We start from the raw sequence: 23370 nt of genomic DNA, 5'->3' as shown, positions 1-23370 counted from the left end.
AGTGCCGAGTCGGAATATCGTTCCCTTGCTCATGCCTGTGCTGAAACTACTTGGTTGGGTTATCTGCTCTATGAACTTGGCGCTCGCATTCAGTTTCCCATCTTATTGCATTGTGATAATCTTAGTGCTACCTACATGGCGTCCAATCCTGTATTCCATGCTCGAACTAAGCATATCGAGCTTGATTATCATTATGTCCGCGAAAAAGTTGCTCTTGGTAGTCATCGGGTCTGCTTCATTCCCTCTGTTGATCAGCCAGCTGATCTACTCACTAAACCACTTCACAAGTCACGTCATCTTCTCTTTTCAAGCAAACTTGTTCGTCCGGAGCCGCCAAGTTTGAGGGGGGGTGTTAGAGAGACTAAATCTTCTCCTGAAATCAAGTCATCTAATTCTTCTCCATTGATTTGTTCATAGGCTGTTTTGATACTGAGCTATAATTGCTTATCAGTTTTTATTCTAGCTGTAAATATAGTTTATTGCCTGCATTGTAACAGCAGCTTACTACTGCTATATATGTGTACAATTGTAAACATCAACTTAAGGAAAATCACTTTCTACAAGAAGCTTTTGCAAACTCATCATCTCTTCATTTGCAGTGGGAACTTAGCAGTTGTGATGGGATGGCCTATTGGAATGATGCTGATAATTTACAGAGATCAAAGTACAGTTGGGAAAAAATTTTGAGCCTGCAAAATGTGTCGCGCGCGCCTGGGTATTGTTCGTGATACTGTTATTGGTTTCCACAATACCATGGTCAACATAATTGAGAGTTCAGAGAATGTTCTTACAGATGCTATTCGTTTGCAGCTTGTTTCTGGATTGAGGATTAGTCCAGAGCTTCATTTGGTAGTTCTTAATCCCTATGATAAGGTAAATGGTAAAACTGATATATATGGTAAAACTGATATGTGTGTGTGTGTGTGTATTAAAGATGCACTCGAAAAAGTCTGCCTAGCTACATGAAGCTTACAATGGCTATAATGAAAAACATGTAGAAGTTGTAGGCAGCAGCCAACATTGACCACTGTTTTCCTCTACTTCCAACATACATAATAGAAGCTTTCTTAAGACTCAAGCTAGCCAGTGAAGGCACTACGATTCCTTGTGAATAAAGAATTAAATAATTACTTGTCCGTCAAGTATAGGAGTGCCTATAAATAGGCAACAAAATAAACAGAGCAAATTAGCAAAGCAAAATTGAAGCACATAACAAAACAATGATGAAAACAAATTAGAAGCAGCAATATGCAGCAAAGCAGAGGCAGAAACATGCAGGGAGGAAAAGATCACAGAGATGGCAGCATTGAGAGAGTTTTGTTCAAGATCAAACATGGAAGACAACCACAATCTGAGAGAGCTTTGTTTCAGATCAAACATGGGGGATAACAATCTGAATGATAAGAAGGATAAGGTGGCTCAGGCTGCAGCCACCTTCGATCCTACAAAAAAGAAGAAAAAGAAGAAGGCAATTGCGATTGAGGAATCGAGTACTAGTACTGATGATTCCTCCATGAACAGCTCGGCTTTAGAGAAGACAAAAACTGGCGAGGCTGACTACGAATATGAAGAACTTCTTGATAGGTTGCTGATGAAGCTTCGTGACGACAATCCGAAGCTTGCGGATGGAGAAAAGTGTGGTCTAGTTCTGAGTCCTCCTCAAGTTCTTCGTGAAGGGTCCAAAAAAACTGTTCTTGTCAATTTCATGGAGTACTGTAGGACTATGGTTAGGCAGCCGGATCATGTAATGAGTTTCATGCTTGCTGAATTGGGGACGAGTGGATCGCTTGATGGACAGCTGAGATTAGTTGTGAAGGGAAGATTTTCGCCTAAGAATTTCGGAGCAATCTTGCGAAAATATGCCAATCAATATGTGATTTGCTTCGCGTGCAAACGTCCAGACACTCGACTTTCAAAAGAAAATCGGCTCAACTATCTTAGATGCGAGAGGTGTTGTGCTTCACGATCAGTTGCTCCTATTGAAGCTGGTTTTCTTGCCAAAGTTGGAAAAAGGAACAGTGCAGCATGATCTGTTCTGAGACTTGATTATACTAGCTACTAGCTATTACTAGTAAATCAGTTAAGAGCGGAGTTTGAGTTTGAGTGAGGATCTAGTTTTGTTGTTCAATTTTTGGCAGATTTATCCTTTGTTTACCTATTTTTATTGATCAATAACATTAAGTGTGCGAGTGTTTTCTGTACTTCTATTTTTTTTTTTTTTAAGAATGGAGTGGTTTCTCGTACTTGATACTTACATAGATGTAGAGATAAAAATAATATTGTATCCAAAATGAGGATCTCCATCCACTCATAGATACAAGATTACAAGTGAAGTTGACGAACGTGAAAAAATTGTGCAGAATTGATAGCATGTGCACTATAAATTTCCTAACAAATTAATATCCCATAAATAGGTTTCCTCTGCTGCTCTGCAAATCTCATTGATGGGAGCAATGATGATTTTCTCAGCAGCTTGATTATTAATATATTAAAAAAGTTTGCACTGTCTTGTTGTGTGACTTGTGTCTGATAGTTGTTCTTGGACTTGGTTTAATTGAGCTAGAAGACAAGGTGATATTCAATTGATGTACTCCTCTTTCTCTCATAATGCAGAGTTTGGTAGTACTTGGATATGATGCTGCAAGGGCTCATTGGTTTAATTATGAAGCATGGCGATGGTGGCTCCTTTTACATGTTGCTGCATAGTCACCTATAGTTCCTTAATTATATGGTGGACTTGTGACACTGGTGTAGTTTTTCAATCTCTTGGTTTGTTTCTCATGGCTAGTGCTAGCATATGCGGGTGTTATAACTTACAACTGCTATAGCCTACTACAGCCTTGTTTTGCTTTTTCTGTTAGTTTTTTCTCAGCTTTTATTTCACCTCTCTGGGAGGGGGTTTTGGTTGATGTCTCCCTCTCCATTTTTGTATTTTCTCTTATTCTTTTAATAAAATTTTAAATACAAAAAAAAAAATCCCATAAATAGGTGAAGGAGAACCACTGAAGTAGGCTCCTGCTGATTCTCATATTACTCATTTTGTTCTTAGAGAATTGAGAGGTCCAACATTTTGGGTTCTTGGCTCGCCTCGCTCTTATCTCTGGCGGGCCAAGTCCATAGATGAGCAAAATTCTACGACACAAGTTCTTGACATACGAAGACTCGATGAAAGGGATACAAAACAAAATGATCGATGATGATGATCTTTCGGTGGCGGTGTAGCAATTTGGCACTGACTATGACTATGACTTTGGGTCTTTGGCGCTTAATGGTCGAGTAGTCGACAAAGTAGTGCTAAATAATATACCACAAGATTTGATTGTCACAGAATGACAACTTGAACACGATTATTAGTTTTTTACAGAGACCGGCCGGGCCAAAAGCTAAAGAATGGTGTGCTACAAGCAGAAAAAACAAGACCATTGCATGGTGGAGAATAGATTTTGATCGATTGGGATTGAAAAGACGAACAATATTAATCAGCTTGTCTTTGTCGGGTGATGCGATAGGTATCAAACTGTCAACTCGTTCACGTTTCGATGGATCCGCGTGCAATGTGATGGTCTGATGGACTCCAAGTCTTCTGCCCGTGAGTCATCGCATGTTGAATAACATGCATCTACCACGTACTAAATCTGTTGTTCAGAATAATAATATGTGCTTGGTTGACTGGTTGCTATTTGCTGATTGATCGCGGGGGATGACGTTCGATCTGTTGTCATTGTTTTGTGGTTCTTTTCTACTTGGATATATGCGCTAATTGATTGTTTACTCAACTGCTAATATGCTTTTATGCTTATTACGTGCCAAGGTAGATCGATACTATTTTTCTATGGCCAAAAACAAATGATCGAGCCACCTGTTTGAGAAGGGTCCGACCTGCTTCAATTCTCAAGCCTCAGGCAGGGCTCTCCTCATTGGAATATCTAAATATCACTAAAAATATAAGATTCTATACTCCGACCATATAAGTGAACTAGCAAATTCAGCGGATCTCAGTCGCTGATGTTTATTAATAATTTTTTTTATAATAATAAAAAAATATACTTAATGTTATCTAATCTTCAATTTCTATTGATGTAAGTACACGTCAGCAGTGAATATTTTCTCTCATTAAAATTACTAAGAAGAAAGCTAGTTGATCCACTGAGGTTGATATATCCCATTACTCCTCCTTGATTACCCTAATTTTTTTTTTTTTTTCATTCATTGAACTTGAAAAGTGAGATGCAAAGGTGTTTGCTTTTTGTCACATCCATCCATCTATCAAAATGTTTATGGGAAAGTATTGATTATTACAGATTATTGTGTAAAATTTCATAGATTATTAGTGTTATTGTCACATTCACATGTATGACAGCGTGAAAAGTTATTGTTAGAGATGACTGTGTGAATAAAAATTATTTTTCAAATTATAATTTTGTTATTTTTGACAGATATCTGTGTATAAATAATTTATATAATATATATATATATATCAATAAAAATCAAAATTTTTGGTACATATAGAAATTTGTGAGAAGATCTTGCCACACTTATTTCAGTGATTAATAGTGTGAGCATGTTTTTATGTACGACTAAGTAATTCAGTTCATACAAATGTTTATATCTAACTACTTTTTTTGATGACACTGTATCTAATTATCTACAAATTTAAAATTTATTGATCTTTTATCAGTGTAAAAGTATATATGTTAAAAATCTGTCGGTGTTGCTCATTTGGCTAATAGTGACCCTCAAATTTAAACAAAAATAGAAGTAACTATAATCATTAAGTTTTCATCATAAAATAATTAAACGACAATGTATGCCCCACAAGTTATTTTTCTGTTTTGGGAAGTGCAGTTGGACCGGGCCCTTACTATATAATATGATGAAGACATGTGCCCACGTACATCTTCTTTATATCTATCTTGGGCTCAAAATGATAACGGTGTGACATATGGTTTGCTCACTTTCCACATGCACACTAATGGTACAGCTTTTCAAGAAAATATAATTATAAATTTGGTATTATGATTCTATACAAAGTTAGAAAACTAAAAACAAACAGCATGTATAAAATCTGCTTCTCGCGATATTCAAATCAACAGATGATATTTCTGATAAAGTTACTAATCTATACCATGTTTAAAAGCATCGATTCTATTTTTTTTTTATTGTTTGAGAATGAGAAACAACTTTTATTTAATAGACCGAACGATTATAAAATATGAAAAAAAATCAGTAGTGGAGAAAAGATCCCTAGCTTCAACTACCAATTATAGCTGTCAGTGGTGGGGCACACTGGGTCCCGTGCTCTAGTAAACTTTCAGATAGATATATATAATTAAGTGATCAGGTAGCACAGATGGTTTGAATAGTGCAGTGGTCTGCCATGCTACAGTTATATTACAGGTCCGGGGTTCAAATCAGGCTAATTGCAGAATTTTTTATTTAGATTTTTTCCAAGGTTTAATTCTAGCTTGCAGCACTAATTATTATTACTATTACTATTTTTTTCTATTACTATTTTTTTCATGTGGCTTGCTAGACATAATTTTAACAATATTCTTATCTTAAATTAATCTCAGTACTAGATTATAATATTTCTATCAATTTTTTTTAATCGGAATTTTCATTAAAAATTCTTATATATAATTCGAGTTCTAAATTTTTTCTTCTCAATTTCTAAAGGTCCTTACCTAGGATGAAATTCTAGCTTTGTCACTCGGTGTTACTTTTTGGTGATTTAGAAAATCTCCTAAAATAGAAAAGCATAGTTGCAACATGTATCGACTCTCAACTCAATCACAAATTTCTTGTTATTTTTCAAGATTTTTTTTATATTTTGATCTTATTATTTTATTTTTGTGCCCCAGTAACCCTATGTTTCTGGCTCCGCCCCTGATAGCTGTGATGATTGATGCAATCCATGAATTAATCGGGACCAATCTCAAGCCAATTATGACACTCATTCAATCAAGCTACAAAATCAGCAATGACATGAGACGCACAATTAGCTACTCGAGGAACATGAGAAAGGTTTCGAATCCCAACTGTAGTAAAAAACATTCTCACCATATCCACTAACTCTCCTTCGGTCCTTCCTCTGCAAAAAAAATCTTCATCTCCACTCGCTAACTTTTGACAGCTTTAAGTCAGCCTCCGGCCCCAAGCATCAATTCTGTTTGCCATAACTTAAAATGAGAAATATTACAAGGTATTTCATAATATTTTAGAGTATCAATACTTTTGAATCGTGTGAATCATTAACTTAGTTCCCGCTATGTATTAAACTTTCGGAAAGAGGAAAGAGAATTAGAGAAAATGCGGTTTTCTTTTCCAATAATTGTCCTCTTTCATTTATAACACGTGGGCACCTGATTTGCCCCATTGGAAGGTACACAGTAAAACCTGCGGGGCTGCAAATATAGAAGAGAAGAGAGAGACGTGAGCCATGACGCCATCTGATTCCGACTACGATCTTCATCGCTTTCAACCTCGTCCTCTGTTCCAGTCGGGTCAAATACTCTCACCTAGTCTCTCTGTTCTCTTCAAACCACCAAAGAGAATGAAACTTCATCACCTTCATCAACCTTCATTGTCTTAGAAATTAAAACAAACAAACCCAGACAAGAAAAAAAAGAAGGAACAAAGATTACAGATATTCTACATTCCTCTGTTTCCAAAGAAAGATTTGGTTGGTGAAGGCTTCGGGTATCTTGGGATTCCTGGTTAGTCCCAAGCACACCCAATTTTTTATTACTATTGCTTCTTCTTTATTATATTATACGCTGTGTATAAAGTAGTTGGTCTTGCTTTGAATGCTAGCCTCTGTTTTATTCATTGTTGTTGTTTATTGGTGCAGAACAAAAACGAGATTGTTTTCTTTCTCTTATTTTAAACGAAAGAAACGCCGTATGGGATATTTGATTTAAGCTTCGTGTGTAATGTGGGGCTGCTTATAACTTGCCCATCTCTGTTTCTTTCTTTCTTTCACATTCATTAGTATGGTTGAATTTCTCAGCTTCAACATTGCTGAGTGATGAATTGGGTTGCTTTGTAGGATCATAGTTTCTGCTTCTGTTGCTTTGTTTGAAGTTTTGAACTAGTTGAGCTTCTGGTTCTTATTCAGGTGCATACCCTTTATTATTTTTTTTAGCTTATTTTGATATAAAGCTAATGTGTTTCTGTTTTTTTTTTTTGGGTTGTAATTATGATAAACAATCTAGTTTTATGCCTCATCTGTAAAGTTCATCGCTTTTGTTTGGCCTTTTCAATTCCCACCCAAAAAGGCAAAAAGCTTATCTCTGGGGTTCTTGGGTTATTATATGTTTGTTAAGGCAAATTTTCTTACTTTTCTTCTTTAATTGCATGTCTTCTTACAGGATTAGAAGGATGATGGAGGATTTGTGGGTTCTGTATTGTGGGGAATCTGCTCCTTCCAATTTTGACTTTCTGGGCCATCCTTCTTCATGCACCAATCACTTGTTGATAATTTGCTTGGACATAGTTCTGTTAGTATTGCTCTTGTTCACTATGTTTCATAAGTCATCATCATCCAAATCAGCTCACATTCCAGCCCGGTTTCGAGGCTTTTCCAGTTTGCAAATAGTGTCTGCCATTGTCAATGGCTGTCTTGGATTTGTGTACTTGTGCTTGGGAACCTGGATTTTAGTACAGAAGCTGAGGGATTCAGGATCTGCTTTGCCTTTGAATTGGTGGTTACTTACTTTGTTTCAAGGGATAACATGGCTGTTGGTGAGTTTGAGTCTGAGCATCAGGGGAAAACTCCTTGCAAGGCAACCTTCGAGACTGTTGTCTATCCTTGCATTCCTGTTTTCTGGAATTGTCTGTGCTCTATCGCTCTTTGCAGCCATTTTTGGAAAAGAAATATCTGTGAAGATAGTTCTAGATATCCTATCTTTTCCAGGAGCAGCATTGTTGCTGTTCTGTGTTTATAAGGGTTATATACATGAAGAGGGTGATGAGAGCCTCAATGGAAATGGCCTTTATGCTCCTCTTTATGGTGAGTCCAATGTCACTAGTAAAGGTGAAGATCATGTTACTCCATTTGCCAAAGCTGGATTTTTTAGTAAAATGTCACTTTGGTGGCTGAATTCATTGATGAAAAAGGGTAGAGAGAAAACACTTGAGGACGAAGACATACCAAAGTTGCGTGAGGAAGATCAAGCAGAAAGCTGTTATCTGCTGTTCTTGGAGCAACTGAGCAAGCAGAAAGAAATTGATCCATCTTCCCAACCATCAGTGTTGAAGACGATAATCATATGCCACTGGAAGGAGATTTTACTATCTGGCTTCTTTGCTTTACTTAAGATAGTCACTCTCTCTGCAGGTCCTTTGCTTCTCAATGCCTTTATTTTGGTTGCTGAGGGAAATGAAAGTTTCAAATATGAAGGTTACGTGTTAGCCATAACACTTTTCTTTTCAAAGACCATTGAATCTTTCTCACAAAGGCAGTGGTACTTAAGATGCAGGCTTATTGGTTTGAAAATTAGGTCTTTGCTATCAGCAGCCATTTACAAGAAGCAATTGAGATTATCTAATGCTGCTAAGTTGACACACTCTGGTGGTGAAATCATGAATTATGTTACCGTGGATGCTTATAGGATTGGAGAATTCCCATTTTGGTTCCATCAGACTTGGACAACTAGCCTCCAGCTTTGTTTTGCTTTGGTGATTCTTTTCCGTGCAGTCGGCCTAGCCACATTTGCATCATTGGTGGTGATAGTTTTGACTGTTGTTTGTAATGCTCCACTTGCTAAGTTACAACATAGGTTTCAAAGTAAGCTTATGGTGGCACAAGATGAAAGACTCAAGGCATGTTCAGAAGCTCTTATAAACATGAAGGTACTAAAACTGTATGCATGGGAAACCCATTTCAAGAATGCAATAGAGAAATTGAGGAAGGAGGAGCATAAATGGTTATCTGCTGTACAGCTAAGGAAAGCATATAACACCTATCTCTTTTGGTCATCTCCTGTTTTGGTCTCTGCTGCAACATTTGGGGCATGCTATTTTCTCGGAATTCCATTGCATGCAAACAACGTTTTCACTTTCGTTGCAACTTTGCGCCTTGTTCAGGACCCCATTCGATCTATACCTGAGGTTATTGGGGTTGTCATTCAAGCCAAGGTTGCATTTGAGCGTATTGTGAAATTCCTTGAGGCACCAGAGCTGCACTCTTCAAATGTCAGGAAGTGCAACATGAAGAATGTAGCACATTCCATTGTTATTAAGTCAGCTAGTTTTTCATGGGATAATTTATCAAAGGCCACACTGAGAAATATAAATTTAGAGGTTAGCCCTGGTCAGAAGGTGGCTATATGTGGAGAAGTTGGCTCAGGAAAATCAAGCCTCCTAGCTGCAATTCTCGGAGAAATTCCAAATGTTGAAGGAACTGTAAGTTGCTATATTTCTTTCCCTTTGCAATTCCCACAGGCTTGTATTCTATTATCACAGTGACATCTCTGAATGCAGTCAATCTAGTCTTTTATTTTCTTGAAAAATAGATAAACATTGTAAAGTACTCTTTATTGACTTTCAGATTCAAGTTTTTGGGAGGATTGCATATGTTTCTCAAACAGCATGGATCCAGACAGGGACAATACAGGAGAATATTATATTTGGTTCTGCTATGGATAGTGAAAGATACCGAGAAACACTTGAGAGATGTTCACTTGTAAAGGACCTTGAGTTACTGCCCTATGGTGATCTCACTGAAATAGGGGAGAGAGGGGTCAATCTAAGTGGTGGTCAGAAGCAGCGGATTCAACTTGCTCGTGCTCTCTATCAGAATGCTGACATATATCTCTTGGATGATCCATTTAGTGCTGTTGATGCACATACTGCTACTAACCTATTTAATGTAACTACACCTTGTCACTTTCCCTTTTGATTAAGTACTTCTGGCTTTTGGTGAAAGCTAACTTTCACATTGGCAGGAATATGTTATGGAAGCACTTTCAGGGAAGACAGTCTTACTTGTGACCCATCAAGTTGATTTCCTGCCTGCATTTGATTCAGTCTTGGTTAGTCTAATACTCTAATTTCAAATCCAAGCTATTTTTCTCTAAAATCTATTACTCTTATGCTTGAATCAATTTAATTGAAATTTATATATCGTCAAAGGCTAGTCATTTTTTGTTCTATGTTTAATTTGTTGAAGATTACGATTAGTAGAAGCTATTGGTCCAAGACAATAATTTCATGTTAAATATTGTTCACAGTTGATGTTGGATGGGGAAATCCTTGAAGCAGCTCCTTATTATCAGTTATTGGCCTCGAGCCAAGAGTTTCAGGACCTTGTCAATGCACACAAAGAAACTGCTGGTTCTGAAAGGCTTGCAGATGTCCCTTCTGTCCAAAATTCTGGAACATCATCCAGAGAGATTAAGAAGGCTTATGTAGAGAAGAAATTGAAAGGAAACAAAGGTGACCAGTTGATTAAGATAGAAGAGAGAGAAACAGGAGACACTGGTTTGAGGCCATACAAACAGTATCTGAGACAGAACAAAGGGGTCTTGTACTTCTCAGCCGCTGTTCTTTTACACCTGACATTTGTTATTAGTCAGATAGCACAGAACTCTTGGATGGCTGCTAATGTTGATAATCCCAATGTTAGCTCATTGCAATTGATCGTGGTTTACCTGTCGATTGGATTTTCTGCAACATTTATTTTGCTGTTCAGATCTCTGTTAACAGTTGTTTTGGGTCTTGAGGCATCAAAGTCTTTATTTTCTCAGCTACTAAACTCTCTATTTCGTGCACCCATGTCTTTCTATGACTCAACGCCTCTGGGAAGGATACTAAGTCGGGTATGCATTTTAACTAGGAACTTTAATTATAGACTGCGGACTTAAAAGAACCTAATTGTTTTATGTACTGCATTTTGATTGTTTAGGTTTCATCTGATCTAAGTATCGTAGATCTTGATATTCCATTCAGCCTGGTCTTTGCTTGTGGAGCTACCATAAATGCTTACTCCAATCTTGGAGTACTAGCTGCTGTTACATGGCAAGTCCTGTTTGTTTCCATACCAATGGTCTTTCTGGCAATTCAGCTACAGGTATGCTATTTGAGCTTCTTTTATATCTTGTTGGAATTTGAAATTGAAGGAGCAAAGCATGTTCTTTTTCGTGGAAACTTCTTTATATGACACAGTATGTCTTCCTTTCAGAAATATTACTTTTCCACTGCAAAGGAGTTGATGAGGATCAATGGAACAACCAAGTCTTTTGTAGCAAATCATCTAGCAGAGTCTGTATCAGGCGCCATTACAATAAGAGCTTTCAATGAAGAAGAGCGCTTCTTGGCAAAGAATTTTCACCTCATTGACACAAATGCTAGCCCATTTTTTCATAGCTTTGCAGCAAATGAGTGGTTGATTCAACGGTTAGAAATAATTTGCGCAGCAGTTCTCGCCTCTGCAGCACTCTGTATGGTTTTGCTTCCAACTGGAACTTTTAGCTCTGGTAAGTTTTCCTAAATTTTTCTGGAAGCCAGTGATTGGACTTATAGTTATTATTCTTATATAAATTGCTACGTAACTGCAGGGTTTATTGGAATGGCGCTTTCTTATGGTCTTTCATTAAACATGTCATTGATCTATTCAATTCAAAACCAGTGCACTATAGCAAATTACATAATTTCGGTTGAAAGACTAAATCAATACACACATGTACCAAGCGAAGCCCCTGAAGTTATAGAGGGAAACCGTCCACCTCCCAACTGGCCTGTTGTAGGAAAAGTGGAAATACAAAATTTGCAGGTAAAACTGGTGTCTTTAGCATTGAAAACCAATCGTTTATGTTGACGAAGGTTACTGAGACTTATTTGATGTAAAAACAGATAAGATATAGGGATGACACACCACTTGTTCTTCGAGGGATCAGTTGTGTTTTTGAAGGAGGACATAAGATTGGTATTGTTGGCCGGACAGGCAGTGGGAAGTCTACACTAATCGGTGCTCTATTTCGTCTGGTAGAGCCAGCCGGAGGGAAGGTTATAGTCGATGGCATTGACATCTCTACTATAGGACTTCACGATCTGAGGTCAAGATTTGGAATAATACCTCAAGACCCTACTCTCTTCAATGGGACTGTGAGATACAATTTGGATCCCTTATATCAACATAAAGACCATGAAATATGGGAGGTATTACTCAAAATTATTTTGCTTGTTTTCTGTATTCCTTCTTGGTTGATTATTCTAATCAGGAAATTTTGAAGGTTCTTGGGAAGTGTCAGCTTCGGGAGGCTGTTCAAGAAAAAGAAGGCGGCTTAGACTCTTTAGGTAAGGTTTTGGTGTATCAGTTTTGCTTTTGAAATTGTGATCAGCAACATTAAGTGATGACCTATTTGCCTCCTTCAGTTGTGGAAGATGGATCAAACTGGAGCATGGGGCAAAGGCAGTTGTTCTGTTTGGGCCGTGCTCTTTTGAGGAGAAGTCGGGTATTGGTGCTTGATGAAGCAACAGCTTCCATCGACAATGCAACTGATATGATTTTACAGAAGACTATACGGACTGAATTTGCAGATTGTACAGTTATTACAGTAGCTCACAGGATACCGACTGTGATGGATTGCACAATGGTCCTTGCCATTAGTGACGGTAAGTTTCATTGGTTTAATGCACAGCTAAAGAAACACAATGTCTATTTACCTATTACTGATAGCGACTGCGAATGTTGTAAATCATTGCAGGGAAAATAGTGGAGTATGATGAGCCAATGAACCTAATGAAAAGAGAAGGCTCACTATTCGGGCAGCTTGTCAAGGAATACTGGTCTCATCTTCAGTCTGCAGAATCACATTGAACGCGACAATATTTCTTATGGACCCTTTCTGCTATATATGGTAAACCAGGAAGCAGGATCAATGTAAACTATAACAGCAATTGCTCGATTGAAAAAGCGAGGCTGGGAGAGGAATGGCGAGCAACCTGAGGATTAGGAGATCATATTCTGGGTTGTTTGAAGAAGGTTGCGACTTGCGAGTAGTCACTACCTCATTCCTACAAGGCCGATGACAAATAATCGGCTCTTAGCAGAGATCATTGCTAGTTAGAAACTCAAATCACTTATATATCAGCTCATAATCAGTCACCAAAAACAATGTAATCTCCAGTATATAGTGTATCCATGATGAATTGTATTGTATCATTTAATTTTACGTATCAAGAACCATGATGAAGAATGAAAAATGTAAAAGTATTTTTGAAACATTACATAGTCCTACAAATATAATACGAGTATCATGCCCCCTTGATCGAAAGTATTATGCGTGAATTAACTGAGCTAACATATATATTAAGCAAGTGATTAGAGACTCCATTCTATCAAAACTGAGGTTGCACCTCCTCACTAGAACAAGTTTTTAACCACGGTGAATGCTTCTCGAACCACTCTGTCTATTACATCATTTGAGACCCTGCATATTTTCGAGACATAATTTGCAGAGAAAAGAGAGAATATGACGTATAAATGCCGGGACATACGTAGGCCATGACGCCATTTGTGATTCCGACCCGGATCATCGTCGCTTTCCAGTTTTGTCCACATCGGCGACTCACTAGAGTACAAGCTCTTTATGACTAAAACAGCAACGCATGGCCACAAACCCAGACCCTATTCACCAATCCGTGTCATGATCGATCAGCCTCTGGACCCAATAACAATTAATTGTTTTGCATGAGCCAAAAAACTGAGATCCTCTTCAACAATTTGATTCGTTATTGGCCCTCACATGTTTGGTGAAATGATTGTCCCCTCACACATTTCTTCTTATTTCTTCTTAAATTACATAGAAATTTACTAGTAGTCTTTCAAGTTAGGTTTCATGTCCTCCCCTCTCTAGTTAGTCATTTTTTCTTTCTTCTTTTTTAATAAATCCGGGGGATGGATTTGTTCTCTCTCATTAAAAAATACTAGTTCAAGACGTAAATTCTTTGACTACTGAAAACTTGGTTGTCAAGCTGAAGCATAATAGTGGCATTTCTGGTAATAAGGACACCCACTTCTCAACTAGTTGTGTTATTTGTGTATTACCATATTGTCAAGTCGTTTGATTCGTTTTGAGTGCTTTGCCATATTGTCATGTTGCTGTAATTATTGGTACAAAACAAAAGCAAGTTTTGTTTTTCTTGTATTTAAATGCCGACTGGATCTTAACTCATTTTCACGTGTGTATTGTGGAACTTTTTTTTATAATAAGTTACTGATCTGGGTTTTCTTCCTCATTTGTAGCGGATGGTTGAATTTCTGAGCGGTAGAGCTGTTGAGGTCAGAGAGTTTGCTGAGTGATAAATTGGGTTACGTAGTAGAATCATAGTTTCTGACTTTCTGCTGCTACTGCTGCTTTGTGTGGCCTAAGAGAGATGACCTTCTGTTCTCTTGGGCCAGTTCTCTTTGGTATGCTCTTGACATTTCTCTACTCATTATGATAAAACGATACTGTCTTTGATGCTCTTTGGTTTTAGTTTTGATAACAAGCTTTCATGCTTTCTGGGTTGTTTTGGTAGTTTTGAGTTTGTCATGCAAATTTTCTTTGGTGTATTTTCTTGTGTTGCATACTATGCAGAGTAAGAAGAGCACTAGAGGTCTATAGTAACTGAAAAGGATGATGGAGGACTTATGGAGTGGATTTTGTGGGGAATCTGGAGGTTCTGAGGGTTTGAGTTTTCGGTTTCTGGTTCATCCTTCTTCATGCATTAATCACGCTTTGATAATTTTCCTAGACATAGTTCTTCTTGTGGTGCTCTTGTTCAGTATGTTTATCAAGTCATCAAAAAGAGTTCATGTTCCAGCACGATTTCTAGGCTTTTCGAGTTGGCAAATAGTCTCGGCCATTTTCAATGGCGGTCTTGGATTTGTGTACTTGTGCTTGGGAGCCTGGAATTTAGAAGAGAAGCTGAGGAATACACATACAGCTTTGCCTTTGAATTGGTGGTTACTTGGTCTATTTCAAGGCTTCACATGGTTGGTTTTGAGCTTAACTCTAAGCATCAGGGTGCAGCAACTTCCAAGACAACCTTCAAGACTGTTGTGCATCCTTGCTTTTTTGTTCTCTGGAGTTGTCTTTGCTCTATCGCTCTTCGCTGTCATTTTCAGAAATGAAATGTCATTTAAGATAGTACTAGATATCCTGACTTTCCCAGGAGCAGCATTGTTGCTGCTATGTGTTTTCAAGGGGTATAAGTATGAAGATGGTGATGAGATCAGTGACAATGGCCTTTATGCCCCTCTCAATGGTGAGTCCAATGGTATTAGTAAAGGTAATGATCATGCAACCCCATTTAGCAAAGCTGGATTGTTAAGTAAAATGTCATTTTGGTGGTTAAATTCATTGATGAAGAGAGGTAGGGAGAAAACTCTGGAGGATGAAGATATACCGAAGTTGCGCAAGGAAGATAGAGCAGAAAGTTGCTATTCGATGTTCTTGGAGCAACTGAGCAAGCAGAAACAAATTGAGCCATCTTCCCAGCCATCAGTATTAAAGACTATAATCCTATGCCACCGGAAGGAGATTTTACTATCTGGTTTCTTTGCTTTGCTGAAGATACTCACTATTTGTGCTGGTCCTTTGCTTCTCAATGCCTTCATTTTGGTTGCGGAGGGAAATGAAAGTTTCGAGCACGAAGGTTATCTGTTAGCCGGAGCACTTTTTGTGTCGAAAACCATTGAATCCTTGTCACAAAGGCAGTGGTACTTCAGGTGCAGGCTTATTGGTTTGAAAGTTAGGTCTTTGCTGACAGCAGCCATTTACAAAAAGCAATTGACATTATCTAATGCTGCTAAGTTGACACACTCAGGTGGTGAGATCATGAATTATGTTACTGTGGATGCTTATAGGATTGGAGAGTTTCCATTTTGGTTCCATCAGACTTGGACTACTAGCGTCCAGCTCTGTTTTTCTTTGGTAATTCTTTTCCGTGCAGTCGGCCTAGCTACATTTGCAGCCTTGGTGGTGATACTTTTGAGTGTGATTTGCAATGCTCCAGTTGCTAAGCTACAACATAAGTTCCAGAGTAAGCTTATGAAGGCACAAGATGAAAGGCTCAAGGCTAGTTCTGAGGCTCTAGTGAACATGAAGGTCTTAAAGTTATATGCATGGGAAACACATTTCAAGAAGGCAATAGAAAAGTTAAGGAAGGAGGAGCACAAATGGTTATCTGCAATGCTGTTAAGAAGAGCATATAGTACTTATCTATTTTGGTCAACTCCTGTTTTGGTCTCTACTGCAACATTTGGGGCATGCTATTTTCTCAAAATTCCGTTACATGCGAACAACGTTTTCACTTTTATCTCAACTTTGAGACTTGTTCAGGACCCCATTCGAACCATACCTGATGTTTTTGCGGTTGTCATTCAAGCCAAGGTTGCATTTGGTCGTATTGTGAAATTCCTTGAGGCACCTGAGCTGCAAACTTCAAATGTCCGGAAGTGCAACATGAAGAATGTAGCTAACTCCATTGAAATTAAGTCAGCTAATTTTTCATGGGAAGAGAATTTATCGAAGTCCATACTGAGAAATATAAATTTAGAGGTTAGACCTGGTGAAAAGGTGGCTATATGTGGTGAAGTCGGCTCAGGAAAATCAAGTCTTCTAGCTGCAATTCTTGGAGAAATTCCAAATGTGCAAGGAAATGTAAGTTGCTACTTTTCTCTGTTCTGTTAGCATATCAATCTTTCTAAATGGAGTCAATCTAGTTGTCAATATCCTTAAAAAGAACAATATACGTAAATATAACCATAGCATTTTCTTTATTGACTTTCAGATTCAAGTTTATGGGAAGATTGCCTATGTTTCTCAAACAGCATGGATCCAGTCAGGAACTATACAAGAAAATATTCTCTTTGGTTCTTGTATGGATAGTCAGAGATACCGAGAGACTCTTGAGAGATGCTCACTAGTAAAGGACCTTGAGCTGCTTCCCTATGATGACCTTACTGAAATAGGGGAGAGAGGGGTGAATCTAAGTGGAGGTCAGAAGCAGCGGATCCAACTTGCACGCGCTCTCTATCAGGATGCTGATATATATCTCTTGGATGATCCATTCAGTGCCGTTGATGCGCATACTGCCACAAACTTATTTAATGTAAATTTACTTTCCAAACTTTGGCTGTGCCTTCTTTGATTTACTTATTGCTTATACTGAAAGCTAACTTGTACATTGGCAGGAATATGTAATGGAAGCACTTTCAGGCAAGACAGTACTACTTGTGACCCATCAAGTTGATTTCCTGCCTGCATTTGATTTCGTTTTGGTCAGTCTTCTCTAACTCTAAATCTTTTGTATGCAAAATCAATATATTAGTTGTTGAGGGCTAGTCGTGTCCTGCATGTTCTGTGTTATTCATGCATGTTATCATTAGCAGAGATGTTGGCGAATGCAATGATTTTAAATTGAATTTTGTTAACAGTTGATGATGGATGGGGAGATCCTACAAGCAGCTCCTTATCAGCATCTATTGGCTTTAAGCCAAGAATTCCAGGACCTTGTCAATGCACACAAAGAAACTGCTGGTTCCGAAAGGCTTTCAGATGTCACTTCTGCTCAAAATTCTGGAATATTATCTAGAGAGATTAAGAAGAGCTATGTTGAGAAGCCATTAAAAGAAAACAAAGGTGACCAATTGATTAAACTAGAAGAGAGAGAAACAGGAGACACAGGTTTTAAGCCATACATACTGTATCTGAAACAGAACAAAGGGTTCTTGTACTTCTCAATTGCCGTTTGTCTCCACTTCACTTTTATTATGAGTCAGATTGCACAGAACTCTTGGATGGCTGCTAATGTTGATAATCCGAGTATTAGCACATTGCGGTTGCTTGTGGTTTACTTATCGATTGGATTCTCCGCAACATTTATTTTTCTGTTTAGATCCCTTGCAGCAGTTGTTGGGGGTCTTGAGACATCAAAGTCGTTGTTCTCACAACTACTAAACTCCCTTTTTCGTGCACCCATGTCATTCTATGACTCAACACCTCTGGGAAGGATACTTAGTCGTGTATGTATTTCAAATAGAAACTGTGGTTTATGAAGTATAGACTATGAGGCATAAAAGATACTAATAGCTTTATGTACTGTATTGTTTCATGTTTAGGTTTCATCTGATCTGAGTATCACAGATCTTGATATTCCATTCAGCATAGTATTTGCTTGTGGAGCTACCATGAATGCCTATTGCAATCTTGGAGTATTGACTGTTGTTACCTGGCAAGTCTTGTTTGTCTCCATACCAATGGTCTATGTCGCAATTCAGCTACAGGTGAGATTCTTTCATATGTTATCTAAATTTGAATTTGAATTGAAAAGACCAGAGCGATTTGTTTTGTCTGAATAGAAGATGATTCATCATGACATTTCTTATTTTCAGAAATATTACTTTTCCACTGCAAAAGAGTTGATGAGGATCAATGGAACAACTAAGTCCTTTGTAGCAAACCATCTTGCCGAGTCTGTATCAGGAGCCGTTACCATTAGAGCATTCAGTGAAGAAGAGCGCTTCTCAGCAAAGAGCTTTCACCTCATTGACACAAATGCTAGTCCTTATTTCCACAGCTTTTCCGCAAATGAGTGGTTAATCCAACGGTTAGAGATAATCAGTGCATCGGTTCTTGCCTCTGCAGCACTTTGTATGGTTTTGCTTCCTCATGGAACCTTTACCTCTGGTAAGCTTCTCTAAATTTTTCTGGAAGTGCCTGGAGCTTAAGCTACTGCTTTTTTGAGAGTTTTGGCATTGACTATGTTACTGCAGGGTTTATTGGGATGGCACTTTCTTATGGTCTATCACTAAATGTGTCCTTGATCAACTCAATTCAGAACCAGTGCACTATAGCAAATTACATCATTTCTGTTGAAAGACTAAATCAATACATGCACATTCCAAGCGAAGCCCCAGAAGTAATAGAAGGAAACCGTCCACCGGCCAACTGGCCGGTTGTAGGAAAAGTGGAGATACAAAATTTGCAGGTAATTTACTAGTGTCTTTAGCATTCAAAACCAATCGTTTATGTTGAAGAAGGTTACTGAGACATATTTGATGTCAAAACAGATAAGATATAGGGATGACACACCACTTGTTCTTCGAGGGATTAGTTGTGTTTTTGAAGGAGGACATAAGATTGGTATTGTTGGCCGGACAGGCAGTGGGAAGTCTACACTCATCGGTGCTTTATTTCGGCTGGTCGAGCTAACTGGAGGGAAGATCATAGTCGATGGCATTGACATCTCCACTATAGGACTTCATGATCTGAGGTCAAGATTTGGAATAATACCTCAAGACCCTACCCTCTTTAATGGCACTGTCAGATACAATTTGGACCCCTTATCTCAACATTCAGACCAGAAAATATGGGAGGTGAGAATCAAGTTCTGTAATGCTTGTTTTCTGTAATATAGCTTTTCGGTTGTTTATTTGGACTAAACCGAGATTTATCGTGTGCATTTTGAAGGTTCTTGGGAAGTGTCAGCTTCGAGAGGCGGTTGAGGAGAAAGAAAAAGGCTTAGACTCGTTAGGTAAGGTTATGTTGTTCTATTAGTATCAGTATGTGGTGTGTACCTTTTCTTTGTAAATCATGATCAGCTTCTCTTTCAGTTGTGGATGATGGATCAAACTGGAGCATGGGGCAAAGGCAACTGTTCTGCCTCGGGCGCGCTCTTCTAAGGAGAAGTCAGGTGTTGGTGCTTGATGAAGCAACTGCATCCATCGACAATGCAACTGATACGATCCTGCAGAAGACTATAAGGACTGAGTTTGAAGCTTGTACAGTAATTACAGTAGCTCACAGGATACCAACTGTGATGGATTGCACAATGGTTCTTGCCATTAGTGATGGTGAGTTAATTCGGTTTAATGTTCATCTAAGAAAATCGATATCTTTGCATCCGTTAGTGTTAATGAAGCAAATGTTTTCCATTGTTTTGCAGGAAAAATAGTGGAGTATGATGAGCCAATGAGGTTGATGAATAGAGAAGGCTCGCTGTTTGGGCAGCTTGTCAAGGAGTACTGGTCTCATCTCCAGTCTGCAGAATCTCATTGAATGAAACAATCTTTCTTATGTAGCCATGAAAATAGTGAACCAGGAAGCATGATCAATGTAAACTATAGAAATAAAGCACAATGGTTAGAAGGTGGATTTAATTTAGGAAGATCATATTCCTAAATTAAATCTTATGAAATTGGTTAATTTTGGGGTAGTGAAATTCACATTCCCTATGTTATAAAAGGAATACTGACTGAGATGACCTGCAGAATCACATTAAGAATTTCTCGGCGCTATCACCGAGTAGCAAGTAGCAACAACACAATTCATAAATAGCACAAATAGAAAGATCATATTCCTAAAAAAGCTGCCTTCTAAAAGGACAATGTTCAAGTATCCCTTTTCACCCAAAAACATATTCTATAATTAATAAGCTGATGGGCACTTTCACAGGATTAGAAAGTAACTTTCACACAAGTACAATAACGGAGTAACCAATGAGGTTAATTAGTGCCTTCAGAAGCAAAACAAATACCAGAAAGAATACTATTTCTTGTTATCAGGGACCTCCAAGCACTGCATTTTCGATGTCCTCTCTGCTCAGTGCATAGCTAAACCTCCTCTCCATATCCTTTTCAAGATTTCCAGGTCCGGTCTTTAGATACCTACATCACAAGTGCACTCTTCAACATTCCGAACATTCAATATAGTAGAACAGTCTAAACCATCAATTTCAATCAATGATATAGAGCACAGGTATGAAAACACAGCAGGGGAGCGTTTTCTATAGATAATATGATTAAGACACGGTAGTCATCAAGAAAGGAAATTGTGAGCTGCCTCAGGCAGTAAGAGACTAAAGCATCTTTATTCTGTTTTTTTTTTTCCGGTCTGAAAAGCATCTTTATTCTCAAATTCTCTCTTTTCTGCAATTATTACTAGGTCATGCGGAATAGAAATACTATACAGAGTCCCAAGGAATGGAATCAATTATGGATATCTTGATTCTTAAAGATCATGATTATGTCCTTTGTGAGAAGTTAAATCCCTAATCTACTGAATATGTATCATTTCAATGTTAAGATCATTACATAACTTCTCAATCATACTTGCAGTAATATGAACAGTGATTCTAAGACAAGAAATTATAAGTGCACAATGTGTTGATGATATACCATACAAACCTTACTGAACACAATTACCACACTTGCGTTCACGAATGACTGACCCTAGCTCGAGCTCATAGAGAGACTTGAAATCAATATCGTGTACTGCATTTGTTTCCTTTTCCTATGACTAAACTAAATATACTGTTGCAAACACCAGTATAGGCATATACAGCATACTATGTATTGTATCAACCAACATGATCTTCCTATTTGATAATAAGCTAGTAACAAACTCAATCCTCAAAAAAGTGATCAAAACTCCACACAGAGCCAAAACAACTTATTAAAATCATAAGAAATTGCTTTTCTTTCTTTTGTTTTTCTGGAAAGTTTCCCCATTTTCTACGATAAAGAATTGAAACCATGTCTTGTAGTAGTTACGCTTTACAATCTAACCTGATCAAGCTTTTATGAAATTCAAACAAAAGTGCTATATTATTCCTATTCTACGTCCTCCAGCTTAACTGATCAGCTAGGTCAAGCTGATATAGTAACTAACCCACTCACACAAATTGAAAGTTCCAAACTTGAAACTGTAATCCCATTACCATCAGCAAACTATGATTTAAACATACACATTTAAAATAAAAACTTAACATCATCGTGACTAATTTATCCCGAAAAGAATACTATTACTACAGCAGGTAGCATTTGCTGTTTTACACTATTCGAAACCGCAACACAACACCTCCGATTCTTAAAAATTTCAACTCAAAACCTCATCGATTTACCACCTTTTCTAAAAAATTCAAACAAATACGAACACTAGTACACTACATCCCTAACCACCAACTATCAGCAATCCAAAAACTTAAACTTAGAGAGATTGAGAGCAGAAACCCTAACCTGACATAGAGATCGGTAACGTCGAGAGAGAGCTGGGCATGCCACTCGGGCTTTTCGATCAGCCAAACCGCCCGGTCCTCTCTGCTCTGGAAAAACCCCAAGCTTCTCAGCCAGGCCTCAATGCAAGGAAGACTGTGAGAGTACAAAGGCTTCTTCTTGTCCGGTAGCCTCTTCAGCCACTCGTCCTCCGGCGCCGCCGAGACCTCCTCCGCCTCCGACGACTTCGAAAACACCGGAGTCGCGAGCCTTCTCGGAGACCGAACGAGCCGAAACGGCGTCGCTTTAGGAGAAATTGAATAGCGAACAGAGTAGTTTGGATTTGAGAAGAAGATGAAATTCGAAACGGAGAAGAAGACGGTCGACATTTTTCAGAGAGAGAAAGCTTTCAGCTTTGAGCTGAGTAGGATAATAACAAACTCGTTATCTAAAGGCAGTTATTAATATCAGCCGTTGGATCATATATAACGGCCGAGCCAAAACGAATATCAAGGTGATTAAATTCGGCTCAATTACTTTTTATCGAGTTTGGCTCTTTTTTTTTTTTTTTTTGAGAAAGAAATTGCATATTATATTAAGCAACTTAGATACAAACATCAGAAGTCAGTACATCGGAGAGCCATTGTGGCCCTTCCTCTACCCAAACTTGAAATGCATGAAACAAAAGCGTTTTCCTAACTAACATATGCGCTGCCTGATTACATTTCCTAGGGCAATATGTACAAACAACTGAATTGAAGAGGTGAAACAAATTCTTCACCTCTTCTACAAGACAATTTTCTACAGATAGGTCAACTTCATTTTTAGTGAGATCAGAAATCAATTACTTTATCGATTTTGAGCGGAATTTGGGACAAGCTCGACTCGACTTGAATATTATTTTTTTTTTTTTTTTAAGAAACTCGAGCTTGGCTCCGTTCGGTTTGAGTATTAGACGAATTCGAGCTTAAATTAGAGTCGGCTAAATTTAGCTAAGTTAACTCTAAATTAATAAAGTTAAACAAGAAGGAGAAAATTTTAAATCAAATAATAATATAAATTAGTAAGTTATAGTTTGATTCAATTGTTGCACACATCTAATTAATTAAAGCACAAGTGTTGTCATTTTCTATTACACAGCTATGCTTAAATTTTCTTTGAATCGAAAAGAAAGATAATAAAAAATTGTTGATTTTTATTAGAAAACTCGGCTCATTTTCTTGTCAAGCTTAAATTTGACTCATATATCTTATGAACACGAGTCAAGCGAACTAAAAACAAGTTGAATACAAATCGAATTCGAGCAGTATCGAGTCTATTAACAGCTTGATGAGTATAATATTATGAACAAAACACGTTATCTAAAGTCGGTTTTGATATCCGCCGTT

The 23370-nt window shown here is 37.9% G+C and overlaps 4 protein-coding genes across 4 annotated transcripts; 3 read left to right on the top strand and 1 right to left on the bottom strand.

The window, feature by feature from the left end:
• Positions 1 to 1172: 1172 nt before the first annotated feature.
• On the top strand, positions 1173 to 2201 carry LOC112182465 (eukaryotic translation initiation factor 2 subunit beta). Its single transcript, XM_024320960.2, has one exon. It carries the CDS (start codon positions 1298 to 1300, stop codon positions 2027 to 2029), a length of 732 nt encoding a protein of 243 aa, XP_024176728.1. The 5' UTR covers positions 1173 to 1297; the 3' UTR covers positions 2030 to 2201.
• A 4221-nt stretch (positions 2202 to 6422) lies between these two features.
• LOC112182455 (ABC transporter C family member 10) lies at positions 6423 to 13240 on the top strand. Its single transcript, XM_040512455.1, has 12 exons — positions 6423 to 6716; positions 7371 to 9405; positions 9551 to 9871; positions 9948 to 10034; positions 10233 to 10820; positions 10907 to 11071; positions 11183 to 11477; positions 11559 to 11773; positions 11854 to 12159; positions 12234 to 12297; positions 12376 to 12615; positions 12708 to 13240. Exons 2-12 carry the CDS (start codon positions 7381 to 7383, stop codon positions 12818 to 12820), a joined length of 4419 nt encoding a protein of 1472 aa, XP_040368389.1. The 5' UTR covers positions 6423 to 6716; positions 7371 to 7380; the 3' UTR covers positions 12821 to 13240.
• A 1033-nt stretch (positions 13241 to 14273) lies between these two features.
• Positions 14274 to 20250, top strand: LOC112182446 (ABC transporter C family member 10). The gene is made up of 12 exons (XM_024320943.2): positions 14274 to 14413; positions 14583 to 16649; positions 16780 to 17100; positions 17183 to 17269; positions 17426 to 18013; positions 18110 to 18274; positions 18383 to 18677; positions 18764 to 18978; positions 19061 to 19366; positions 19461 to 19524; positions 19604 to 19843; positions 19936 to 20250. The coding sequence occupies exons 2-12, from the start codon at positions 14622 to 14624 to the stop codon at positions 20046 to 20048; spliced, it is 4422 nt and encodes a 1473-aa protein (XP_024176711.1). The 5' UTR covers positions 14274 to 14413; positions 14583 to 14621; the 3' UTR covers positions 20049 to 20250.
• A 74-nt stretch (positions 20251 to 20324) lies between these two features.
• LOC112182476 lies at positions 20325 to 22436 on the bottom strand. Its single transcript, XM_024320971.2, has 2 exons — positions 22007 to 22436; positions 20325 to 20656 (listed from the first exon to the last, which is right to left on the bottom strand). Exons 1-2 carry the CDS (start codon positions 22369 to 22371, stop codon positions 20551 to 20553), a joined length of 471 nt encoding a protein of 156 aa, XP_024176739.1. The 5' UTR covers positions 22372 to 22436; the 3' UTR covers positions 20325 to 20550.
• Between the last annotated feature and the right edge of the window lie 934 nt (positions 22437 to 23370).

This window comes from Rosa chinensis, chromosome 1 (assembly GCF_002994745.2).
Source record: "Rosa chinensis cultivar Old Blush chromosome 1, RchiOBHm-V2, whole genome shotgun sequence".
NCBI lineage: Eukaryota > Viridiplantae > Streptophyta > Magnoliopsida > Rosales > Rosaceae > Rosa > Rosa chinensis.
Note: the sequence above shows the minus strand (reverse complement) of the source record. Positions and strands in the feature narration are given on the sequence as shown.

Coding starts and splice junctions, on each gene's coding strand:
- LOC112182446 (XM_024320943.2), top strand. CDS start 14,622: ATGATGGAGGACTTATGGAGTGGATTTTGTGGGGAATCTGGAGGTTCT. Junction 16,650..16,779: donor TTCCAAATGTGCAAGGAAAT/GTAAGTTGCTAC, acceptor ATTGACTTTCAG/ATTCAAGTTTATGGGAAGAT. Junction 19,844..19,935: donor GGTTCTTGCCATTAGTGATG/GTGAGTTAATTC, acceptor ATTGTTTTGCAG/GAAAAATAGTGGAGTATGAT.
- LOC112182455 (XM_040512455.1), top strand. CDS start 7,381: ATGATGGAGGATTTGTGGGTTCTGTATTGTGGGGAATCTGCTCCTTCC. Junction 10,821..10,906: donor TGGGAAGGATACTAAGTCGG/GTATGCATTTTA, acceptor TTGATTGTTTAG/GTTTCATCTGATCTAAGTAT. Junction 11,478..11,558: donor AACTGGAACTTTTAGCTCTG/GTAAGTTTTCCT, acceptor ACGTAACTGCAG/GGTTTATTGGAATGGCGCTT.
- LOC112182465 (XM_024320960.2), top strand. CDS start 1,298: ATGGCAGCATTGAGAGAGTTTTGTTCAAGATCAAACATGGAAGACAAC.
- LOC112182476 (XM_024320971.2), bottom strand. CDS start 22,371: ATGTCGACCGTCTTCTTCTCCGTTTCGAATTTCATCTTCTTCTCAAAT. Junction 20,657..22,006: donor GTTACCGATCTCTATGTCAG/GTTAGGGTTTCT, acceptor CTTGTGATGTAG/GTATCTAAAGACCGGACCTG.